The sequence below is a fragment of the Heterodontus francisci genome, chromosome 3, assembly GCF_036365525.1.
Source record: "Heterodontus francisci isolate sHetFra1 chromosome 3, sHetFra1.hap1, whole genome shotgun sequence".
Lineage (NCBI taxonomy): Eukaryota > Metazoa > Chordata > Chondrichthyes > Heterodontiformes > Heterodontidae > Heterodontus > Heterodontus francisci.
Window position 1 is genome coordinate 181,995,424 of NC_090373.1, and position 11,013 is coordinate 182,006,436.

Below are 11,013 nucleotides of genomic sequence, written 5' to 3' on the forward strand. Positions count from 1 at the left end.
AGTTTGGTGCCGGGCGGGAGCAGTTTGGTATCGGGGTGTGATGCCGGGAGGGAGCGGTTTGGTATCGGGGTGTGATGCCGGGCGGGAGCATTTTGGTGCTTGGCGGGAGCGGTTTGGTATCAGGGTGTTATGCCCGGATGGAGCAGTTTGGTGCTGTGCGGGAGCGGTTTGGTATCGGGGTGTGATGCCGGGCAGGAGCGGTTTGGTATCGGGGTGTGATGCCGGGCGGGAGCAGTTTGGTGCCTGGTGGGTGCGGTTTGGTATCGGGGTGTGATGCCGAGCGGGTGCAGTTTGGTGCCGGGCCGGAGCAGTTTGGTATCAGGTGTGAAGCCCGGAGGTAGCAGTTTGGTGCTGGGAGGGAGCGGTTTGGTATCGGGGTGTGATGCCGGGCGGGAGCAGTTTGGTGCTGGGAGGGAGCGGTTTGGTATCGGGGTGTGATGCCGGGCGGGAGCAGTTTGGTGCTGGGCGGGAGCGGTTTGGTGTCGGGGTGTGATGCCGGGCGGGAGAAATTTGGGGCCGGGCGTGAGCAGTTTGGTATCAGGGTGTGATGCCCGGAGGGACCAGTTTGGTGCTGGGCGCGAGCAGTTTGGTATCAGGGTGTGATGCCCGGAGGGAACAGTTTGGTGCCGGGCGAGAGCAGTTTGGTATCAGGGTGTGATGTCAGGCAGGTGCAGTTTGGTATCGGGGAGTGATGCCGGGCGGGAGCAGTTTGGCATCAGGGTGTAATGCCGGGCTGGAGCAGTTTGGTATCGGGGTGTGATGCCCGGAGGGAGCAGTTTGGTATCGGGGTGTGATGCCGTGCGTGAGCAGTTTGGTATCGGGGTTTGATGCCGGGCGGGAGCAGTTTGGTGCCGGGCGGGAGCAGTTTGGTATCGGGCTGTGATGCCGTGAGTGAGCAGTTTGGTATCGGGGTTTGATGCCAGGCGGGAGCTGTTTGGTGCTGGGCGGGAGCGGTTTGGTATCGGGGTGTGATGCCGGGCGGGAGCAGTTTGGTGCTGGGCGGGAGTGGGTTGGTATCGGGGTGTGATGCCGGGCGGGAGCGATTTGGTGCCGGGCGGGAGCTGTTTGGTATCGGGGTGTGATGCCGTGCGGGTGCAGTTTGGTATCGCTGTGTGATGCCGGGCGGGAGCAGTTTGGTGCTGGGCGGGAGCGGTTTGGTATCAGGGCGTGATGTCGGGTGGGAGCAGTTTGGTGCTGGGCGTGAGCGGTTTGGTATCAGGGTGTGATGCCGGGCGGGAGCAGTTTGGTGCCGGGCGGGAGCAGTTTGGTATCAGGTGTGAAGCCCAGAGGGAGCAGTTTGGTGCTGGGCGGGAGCGATTTGGTATCGGGGTGTGATGCCGGGCGGGAGCAGTTTGGTGCCGCTCGGGTGTGGTTTGGTATCGGGGTGTGATGTCGGGTGGGAGCAGTTTGGTGCTTGGCGGGACCGGTTTGGTATCAGCTTGTGATGCCGGGCGGGAACAGTTTGGTGCCGGGCGGGAGCATTTTGGTATCAGGTGTGAAGCCCAGAGGGAGCAGTTTGGTGCTGGGCGGGAGCGGTTTGGTATCGGGGTGTGATGCCGGGCGGGAGCGGTTTGGTATCGGGGTGTGATGCCGGGCGGGAGCATTTTGGTGCTTGGCGGGAGCGGTTTGGTATCAGGGTGTTATGCCCGGATGGAGCAGTTTGGTGCTGTGCGGGAGCGGTTTGGTATCGGGGTGTGATGCCGGGCAGGAGCGGTTTGGTATCGGGGTGTGATGCCGGGCGGGAGCAGTTTGGTGCCTGGTGGGTGCGGTTTGGTATCGGGGTGTGATGCCGAGCGGGTGCAGTTTGGTGCCGGGCCGGAGCAGTTTGGTATCAGGTGTGAAGCCCGGAGGTAGCAGTTTGGTGCTGGGAGGGAGCGGTTTGGTATCGGGGTGTGATGCCGGGCGGGAGCAGTTTGGTGCTGGGAGGGAGCGGTTTGGTATCGGGGTGTGATGCCGGGCGGGAGCAGTTTGGTGCTGGGCGGGAGCGGTTTGGTGTCGGGGTGTGATGCCGGGCGGGAGAAATTTGGGGCCGGGCGTGAGCAGTTTGGTATCAGGGTGTGATGCCCGGAGGGACCAGTTTGGTGCTGGGCGCGAGCAGTTTGGTATCAGGGTGTGATGCCCGGAGGGAACAGTTTGGTGCCGGGCGAGAGCAGTTTGGTATCAGGGTGTGATGTCAGGCAGGTGCAGTTTGGTATCGGGGAGTGATGCCGGGCGGGAGCAGTTTGGCATCAGGGTGTAATGCCGGGCGGGAGCAGTTTGGTATCGGGGTGTGATGCCCGGAGGGAGCAGTTTGGTATCGGGGTGTGATGCCGTGCGTGAGCAGTTTGGTATCGGGGTTTGATGCCGGGCGGGAGCAGTTTGGTGCCGGGCGGGAGCAGTTTGGTATCGGGCTGTGATGCCGTCAGTGAGCAGTTTGGTATCGGGGTTTGATGCCAGGCGGGAGCTGTTTGGTGCTGGGCGGGAGCGGTTTGGTATCGGGGTGTGATGCCGGGCGGGAGCAGTTTGGTGCTGGGCGGGAGTGGGTTGGTATCGGGGTGTGATGCCGGGCGGGAGCGATTTGGTGCCGGGCGGGAGCTGTTTGGTATCGGGGTGTGATGCCGTGCGGGTGCAGTTTGGTATCGCTGTGTGATGCCGGGCGGGAGCAGTTTGGTGCTGGGCGGGAGCGGTTTGGTATCAGGGCGTGATGCCGGGCGGTAGCAGTTTGGTGCCGGGCGGGAGAAGTTTGGTATCGGGGTGTGATGCCCGGAAGTAGCAGTTTGGTGCCGGGCGGGAGTGGTTTGGTATCGGGGTGTGATGTCGTGCGGGAGCGGGTTTGTATTGGGCTGTGATGCCGGGCGGTAGCAGTTTGGTGCTGGGCGGGAGCGGTTTGGTATTGGTGTGTGATTCTGGGCGGGAGCAGTTTGGTGCTGGGCGGCAGCCGTTTGGTATCAGGGCATGATGCCGGGTGGTAGCAGTTTGGTGCAGGGCGGGAGAAGTTTGGTATCGGGGTGTGATCCCGGGCGGATGCAGTTTGGTATCGGGGTGAGATACCGGCCTGGAGCTGTTTGGTATCGGGGTGTGATGCCGGGCGGGAGCAGTTTGGTGCCGGTCGGGTGTGGTTTGGTATCGGGGTGTGATGTCGGGTGGGAGCAGTTTGGTGCTGGGCGGGAGCGGTTTGGTATCACGGTTTGATGCCGGGCGGGAGCAGTTTGGTGCCGGGCGGGAGCAGTTTGGTATCAGGTGTGAAGCCCGGAGCGAGCAGTTTGGTGCTGTGCGGGAGCGGTTTGGTATCGGGGTGTGATGCCGGGCGGGAGCGGTTTGGTATCGGGGTGTGATGCCGGGCGGGAGCAGTTTGGTGCCTGGTGGGTGCGGTTTGGTATCGGGGTGTGATGTCGAGCGGGAGCAGTTTGGTGCCGGGCCGGAGCAGTTTGGTATCAGGTGTGAAGCCCGGTGGGAGCAGTTTGGTGCTGGGAGGGAGTGGTTTGGTATCGGGGTGTGATGCCGGGCGGGAGCAGTTTGGTGCTGGGCGGGAGCGGTTTGGTGTCGGGGTGTGATGCCGGGCGGGAGAAATTTGGGGCCGGGCGTGAGCAGTTTGGTATCAGGGTGTGATGCCCGGAGGGAACAGTTTGGTGCCGGGTGATAGCAGTTTGGTATCAGGGTGTGATGTCAGGCTGGTGCAGTTTGGTATTGGGGAGTGATGCCGGGCGGGAGCAGTTTGGCATCAGGGTGTAATGCCGGGCGGGAGCAGTTTGGTGCTGGGAGGGAGCGGTTTGGTATCGGGGTGTGATGCCGGGCGGGAGCAGTTTGGTGCTGGGCGGGAGCGGTTTGGTGTCGGGGTGTGATGCCGGGCGGGAGAAATTTGGGGCCGGGCGTGAGCAGTTTGGTATCAGGGTGTGATGCCCGGAGGGACCAGTTTGGTGCTGGGCGCGAGCAGTTTGGTATCAGGGTGTGATGCCCGGAGGGAACAGTTTGGTGCCGGGCGAGAGCAGTTTGGTATCAGGGTGTGATGTCAGGCAGGTGCAGTTTGGTATCGGGGAGTGATGCCGGGCGGGAGCAGTTTGGCATCAGGGTGTAATGCCGGGCGGGAGCAGTTTGGTATCGGGGTGTGATGCCCGGAGGGAGCAGTTTGGTATCGGGGTGTGATGCCGTGCGTGAGCAGTTTGGTATCGGGGTTTGATGCTGGGCGGGAGCAGTTTGGTGCCGGGCGGGAGCAGTTTGGTATCGGGCTGTGATGCCGTGAGTGAGCAGTTTGGTATCGGGGTTTGATGCCAGGCGGGAGCTGTTTGGTGCTGGGCGGGAGCGGTTTGGTATCGGGGTGTGATGCCGGGCGGGAGCAGTTTGGTGCTGGGCGGGAGTGGGTTGGTATCGGGGTGTGATGCCGGGCGGGAGCGATTTGGTGCCGGGCGGGAGCTGTTTGGTATCGGGGTGTGATGCCGTGCGGGTGCAGTTTGGTATCGCTGTGTGATGCCGGGCGGGAGCAGTTTGGTGCTGGGCGGGAGCGGTTTGGTATCAGGGCGTGATGCCGGGCGGTAGCAGTTTGGTGCCGGGCGGGAGAAGTTTGGTATCGGGGTGTGATGCCCGGAAGTAGCAGTTTGGTGCCGGGCGGGAGTGGTTTGGTATCGGGGTGTGATGTTGTGCGGGAGCGGGTTTGTATCGGGGTGTGATGCCGGGCGGGAGCAGTTTGGTGCCTGGTGGGTGCGGTTTGGTATTGGTGTGTGATTCTGGGCGAGAGCAGTTTGGTGCTGGGCGGGAGCCGTTTGGTATCAGGGCATGATGCCGGGTGGTAGCAGTTTGGTGCAGGGCGGGAGAAGTTTGGTATCGGGGTGTGATCCCGGGCGGATGCAGTTTGGTATCGGGGTGAGATACCGGCCTGGAGCTGTTTGGTATCGGGGTGTGATGCCGGGCGGGAGCAGTTTGGTGCCGGTCGGGTGTGGTTTGGTATCGGGGTGTGATGTCGGGTGGGAGCAGTTTGGTGCTGGGCGGGAGCGGTTTGGTATCACGGTTTGATGCCGGGCGGGAGCAGTTTGGTGCCGGGCGGGAGCAGTTTGGTATCAGGTGTGAAGCCCGGAGCGAGCAGTTTGGTGCTGTGCGGGAGCGGTTTGGTATCGGGGTGTGATGCCGGGCGGGAGCGGTTTGGTATCGGGGTGTGATGCCGGGCGGGAGCAGTTTGGTGCCTGGTGGGTGCGGTTTGGTATCGGGGTGTGATGTCGAGCGGGAGCAGTTTGGTGCCGGGCCGGAGCAGTTTGGTATCAGGTGTGAAGCCCGGAGGGAGCAGTTTGGTGCTGGGAGGGAGTGGTTTGGTATCGGGGTGTGATGCCGGGCGGGAGCAGTTTGGTGCTGGGCGGGAGCGGTTTGGTGTCGGGGTGTGATGCCGGGCGGGAGAAATTTGGGGCCGGGCGTGAGCAGTTTGGTATCAGGGTGTGATGCCCGGAGGGACCAGTTTGGTGCTGGGCGCGAGCAGTTTGGTATCAGGGTGTGATGCCCGGAGGGAACAGTTTGGTGCCGGGCGATAGCAGTTTGTTATCAGGGTGTGATGTCAGGCTGGTGCAGTTTGGTATTGGGGAGTGATGCCGGGCGGGAGCAGTTTGGCATCAGGGTGTAATGCCGGGCGGGAGCAGTTTGGTATCGGGGTGTGATGCCCGGAGGGAGCAGTTTGGTATCGGGGTGTGATGCTGTGCGTGAGCAGTTTGGTATCGGGGTTTGATGCCGGGCGGGAGCAGTTTGGTGCCGGGCGGGAGCAGTTAGGTATCGGGCTGTGATGCCGTCAGTGAGCAGTTTGGTATCGGGGTTTGATGCCAGGCGGGAGCTGTTTGGTGCCGGGCGGGAGCGGTTTGGTATCGGGGTGTGATGCCGGGCGGGAGCAGTTTGGTGCTGGGCGGGAGTGGGTTGGTATCGGGGTGTGAAGTCGTGCGGGAGCGGTTTGGTATCGGGGTGTGATGCCGGGCGGGTGCGATTTGGTGCCGGGCGGGAGCTGTTTGGTATCGGGGTGTGATGCCGTGCGGGTGCAGTTTGGTATCGCTGTGTGATGCCGGGCGGGAGCAGTTTGGTATCGGGGTGTGATGCCCGGAAGTAGCAGTTTGGTGCCGGGCAGGAGTGGTTTGGTATCGGGGTGTGATGTTGTGCGGGAGCGGGTTTGTATTGGGCTGTGATGCCGGGCGGTAGCAGTTTGGTGCTGGGCGGGAGCGGTTTGGTATTGGTGTGTGATTCTGGGCGGGAGCAGTTTGGTGCTGGGCGGGAGCGGTTTGGTATCAGGGCGTGATGCCGGGCGGTAGCAGTTTGGTGCCGGGCGGGAGCAGTTTGGTATCGGGGTGTGATCCCGGGCGGATGCAGTATGGTATCGGGGTGAGATGCCGAACGGGAGCTGTTTGGTATCGGGGTGTGATGCCGGGAGGGAGCAGTTTGGTGCCGGTCGGGTGTGGTTTGGTATCGGGGTGTGATGTCGGGTGGGAGCAGTTTGGTGCTGGGCGGGCGCGGTTTGGTATCACGGTTTGATGCCGGGCGGGAGCAGTTTGGTGCCGTGCGGGAGCAGTTTGGTATCAGGTGTGAAGCCCGGAGGGAGCAGCTTGGTGCTGGGCGGGAGCGGTTTGGTATTGGGGTGTGATGCCGACCGGGAGCGGTTTGGTATCGGGGTGTGATGCCGGGCGGGAGCAGTTTGGTGCCGCTCGGGTGTGGTTTGTTATCGGGGTGTGATGTCGGGTGGGAGCAGTTGTGTGCTTGGCGGGAGCGGTTTGTTATCAGGGTGTGATGCCGGGCGGGAGCAGTTTGGTGCCGGGCGGGAGCATTTTGGTATCAGGTGTGAAGCCCAGAGGGAGCAGTTTGGTGCTGGGCGGGAGCGGTTTGGTATCGGGGTGTGATGCCGGGCGGGAGCGGTTTGGTATCGGGCTGTGATGCCGGGCGGGAGCAGTTTGGTGCTTGGCGGGAGCGGTTTGGTATCGGGGTGTGATGCCGGGCGGCAGCAGTTTGGTGCCGGGCGGGAGCGGTTTGGTATCAGGGTGTGATGCCCGGAGGGACCAGTTTGGTGCCGGGCGAGAGCAGTTTGGTGTCGGGGTGTGATGCCGGGCGGGTGCAGTTTGGTATCGCGGTGTGATGCCGGGCGGGAGCTGTTTGGTATCGGGGTGTGATGCCCGGAAGTAGCAGTTTGGTGACGGGCGGGAGTGGTTTGGTATCGGGGTGTGATAGCGTGCGGGAGCGGGTTTGTATTGGGCTGTGATGCCGGGCGGTAGCAGTATGGTGCTGGGCGGGAGCGGTTTGGTATTGGTGTGTGATGCTGGGCGGGAGCAGTTTGGTGCTGGGCGGGAGCGGTTTAGTATCTGGGCGTGATGCCGGGCGGGAGAGGTTTGGTGCCGGGCGGGAGAAGTTTGGTATCGGGGTGTGATCCTGGGCTGATGCAGTTTGGTATCGGGGTGTGATGCCGCCCTGGAACGGTTTGGTATCGGGGTGTGATGCTGGGCGGGAGCAGTTTGGTGCCGGTCGGGTGTGGTTTGGTATTGGGGTGTGATGTCGGGTGGGAGCAGTTTGGTGCTGGGCGTGAGCGGTTTGGTATCAGGGTGTGATGCCGGGCGGGAGCAGTTTGGTGCCAGGCGGGAGCAGTTTGGCATCAGGTGTGAAGCCCGGAGGGAACAGTTTGGTGCTGGGCGGGAGCGATTTTGTATCGGGGTGTGATGCCGGGCGGGAGCAGTTTGGTGCCGCTCGGGTGTGGTTTGGTATCGGGGTGTGATGTCGGGTGGGAGCAGTTTGGTATCAGGGTGTGATGCCGGGCAGGAGCGGTTTGGTATTGGGGTGTGATGTCAGTTGTTAGCAGTTTGGTGCTTGGCGTGAGCTGTTTGGTATCAGGTGTGAAGCCCGGAGGGAGCAGTTTGGTGCTGGGCGGGAGCGGTTTGGATTCGGGGTGTGATGCCAGGCGGGAACGGTTTGGTATCGGGGTGTGATTCCGTGCGGGAGCAGTTTGGTGCTGGGCGGGAGCGGTTTGGTATCTGGCTGTGATGCCAGGCGGGAGCGGTTTGGTATCGGGGTATGATGCCGGGCGGGAGCAGTTTGGTGCCGGTCGGGTGTGGTTTGGTATCGGGGTGTGATGTCGGGTGGGAGCAGTTTGGTGCTGGGCGTGAGCGGTTTGGTATCAGGGTGTGATGCCGGGCGGGAGCAGTTTGGTGCCGGGCGGGAGCAGTTTGGAATCAGGTGTGAAGCCCAGAGGGAGCAGTTTGGTGCTGGGCGGGAGCGATTTGGTATCGGGGTGTGATGCCGGGCGGGAGCAGTTTGGTGCCGCTCGGGTGTGGTTTGGTATCGGGGTGTGATGTCGGGTGGGAGCAGTTTGGTGCTTGGCGGGACCGGTTTGGTATCAGGGTGTGATGCCGGGCGGGAGCAGTTTGGTGCCGGGCGGGAGCATTTTGGTATCAGGTGTGAAGCCCAGAGGGAGCAGTTTGGTGCTGGGCGGGAGCGGTTTGGTATCGGGGTGTGATGCCGGGCGGGAGCGGTTTGATATCGGGGTGTGATGCCGGGCGGGAGCATTTTGGTGCTTGGCGGGAGCGGTTTGGTATCAGAGTGTTATGCCCGGAGGGACCAGTTTGGTGCCGGGCGAGAGCAGTTTGGTGTCGGGGTGTGATGCCGGGCGGGTGCAGTTTGGTATCGCGGTGTGATGCCGGGCGGGAGCAGTTTGGTATCGGGGTGTGATGCCCGGAAGTAGCAGTTTGGTGACGGGCGGGAGTGGTTTGGTATTGGGGTGTGATGGCGTGCGGGAGCGGGTTTGTATTGGGCTGTGATGCCGGGCGGTAGCAGTTTGGTGCTGGGCGGGAGCGGTTTGGTATTTGGTGTGAAGCCCGGAGGGAGCTGTTTGGTGCTGGGCGGGAGCGGTTTGGTATCGGGGTGTGATCCCGGGCTGATGCAGTTTGGTATCGGGGTGTGATGTCGGCCGGGAGCGGTTTGGTATCGGGGTGTGATGCTGGGTGGGAGCAGTTTGGTGCTGGTCGGGTGTGGTTTGGTATTGGGGTGTGATGTCGGGTGGGAGCAGTTTGGTGCTGGGCATGAGCGGTTTGGTATCAGGGTGTGATGCCGGGCGGGAGCAGTTTGGTGCCGGGCGGGAGCAGTTTGGTATCAGGTGTGAAGCCCGGAGGGAGCAGTTTGGTGCTGGGCGGGAGCGATTTTGTACCGGGGTGTGATGCTGGGCGGGAGCAGTTTGGTGCCGCTCGGGTGTGGTTTGGTATCGGGGTGTGATGTCGGGTGGGAGCAGTTTGGTGCTGGGCGGGAGCGGTTTGGTATCAGGGTGTGATGCCGGGCAGGAGCGGTTTGGTATCGGGGTGTGATGCCAGGCGTTAGCAGTTTGGTGCTTGGCGTGAGCGGTTTGGTATCAGGTGTGAAGCCCGGAGGGAGCAGTTTGGTGCTGGGCGGGAGCGGTTTGGTATCGGGGTGTGATGCCGGGTGGGAGCGGTTTCGTGCCGGGCGGGAGCATTTTGGTATCAGGTGTGAAGCCCAGAGGGAGCAGTTTGGTGCTGGGCGGGAGCGGTTTGGTATCGGGGTGTGATGCCGGGCGGGAGCGGTTTGGTATCGGGGTGTGATGCCGATTGGGAGCATTTTGGTGCTTGGCGGGAGCGCTTTGGTATCGGGGTGTGATGCCAGGCGGCAGCAGTTTGGTGCTGGGCGTGAGCGGTTTGGTATCAGGGTGTGATGCCCGGAGGGACCAGTTTGGTGCCGGGCGAGAGCAGTTTGGTGTCGGGGTGTGATGCCGGGCGGGTGCAGTTTGGTATCGCGGTGTGATGCCGGGCGGGAGCAGTTTGGTATCGGGGTGTGATGCCCGGAAGTAGCAATTTGGTGACGGGCGGGAGTGGTTTGGTATCGGGGTGTGATTCTGGGCGGGAGCAGTTTGGTGCTGGGCGGGAGCGGTTTGGTATCAGGGCGTGATGCTGGGCGGTAGCAGTTTGGTGCCGGGCGGGAGCAGTTTGGTATCGGGGTGTGATCCCGGGCGGATGCAGTTTGGTATCGCGGTGTGATGCCGGGCGGGAGCGGGTTTGTATTGGGCTGTGATGCCGGGCGGTAGCAGTTTGGTGCTGGGCGGGAGCGGTTTGGTATTGGTGTGTGATTCTGGGCGGGAGCAGTTTGGTGCTGGGCGGGAGCGGTTTGGTATCAGGGCGTGATGCCGGGCGGTAGCAGTTTGGTGCCGGGCGGGAGCAGTTTGGTATCGGGGTGTGATCCCGGGCGGATGCAGTTTGGTATCGGGGTGAGATGCCGAACGGGAGCGGTTTGGTATCGGGGTGTGATGCCGGGAGGGAGCAGTTTGGTGCCGGTCGGGTGTGGTTTGGTATCGGGGTGTGATGTCGGGTGGGAGCAGTTTGGTGCTGGGCGGGCGCGGTTTGGTATCACGGTTTGATGCCGGGCGGGAGCAGTTTGGTGCCGTGCGGGAGCAGTTTGGTATCAGGTGTGAAGCCCGGAGGGAGCAGCTTGGTGCTGGGCGGGAGCGGTTTGGTATTGGGGTGTGATGCCGACCGGGAGCGGTTTGGTATCGGGGTGTGATGCCGGGCGGGAGCAGTTTGGTGCCGCTCGGGTGTGGTTTGTTATCGGGGTGTGATGTCGGGTGGGAGCAGTTGTGTGCTTGGCGGGAGCGGTTTGTTATCAGGGTGTGATGCCGGGCGGGAGCAGTTTGGTGCCGGGCGGGAGCATTTTGGTATCAGGTGTGAAGCCCAGAGGGAGCAGTTTGGTGCTGGGCGGGAGCGGTTTGGTATCGGGGTGTGATGCCGGGCGGGAGCGGTTTGGTATCGGGCTGTAATGCCGGGCGGGAGCAGTTTGGTGCTTGGCGGGAGCGGTTTGGTATCGGGGTGTGATGCCGGGCGGCAGCAGTTTGGTGCCGGGCGGGAGCGGTTTGGTATCAGGGTGTGATGCCCGGAGGGACCAGTTTGGTGCCGGGCGAGAGCAGTTTGGTGTCGGGGTGTGATGCCGGGCGGGTGCAGTTTGGTATCGCGGTGTGATGCCGGGCGGGAGCTGTTTGGTATCGGGGTGTGATGCCCGGAAGTAGCAGTTTGGTGACGGGCGGTAGTGGTTTGGTATCGG

General features: G+C 62.7%; 1 protein-coding gene across 1 annotated transcript; it reads right to left on the reverse strand.

Annotated features, from left to right (window-relative positions):
* Positions 1-647: 647 nt before the first annotated feature.
* Positions 648-9,543, reverse strand: LOC137367170 (uncharacterized). The gene is made up of 2 exons (XM_068028606.1): positions 9,222-9,543; positions 648-940 (listed from the first exon to the last, which is right to left on the reverse strand). The coding sequence occupies exons 1-2, from the start codon at positions 9,541-9,543 to the stop codon at positions 648-650; spliced, it is 615 nt and encodes a 204-aa protein (XP_067884707.1).
* Positions 9,544-11,013: the final 1,470 nt, after the last annotated feature.

What these genes read in the sequence shown, in the direction of transcription:
- LOC137367170 (XM_068028606.1), bottom strand. Translation starts at nt 9,543, where the DNA reads ATGCTCCCAATCGGCATCACACCCCGATACCAAACCGCTCCCGCCCGG. An exon ending in TCACACCCTGATACCAAACC is followed by an intron (nt 941 to 9,221) that starts GCTCCCGCCCAG and finishes GCTCCCGCCCAG; the next exon opens with CACCAAACAGCTCCCGCCTG.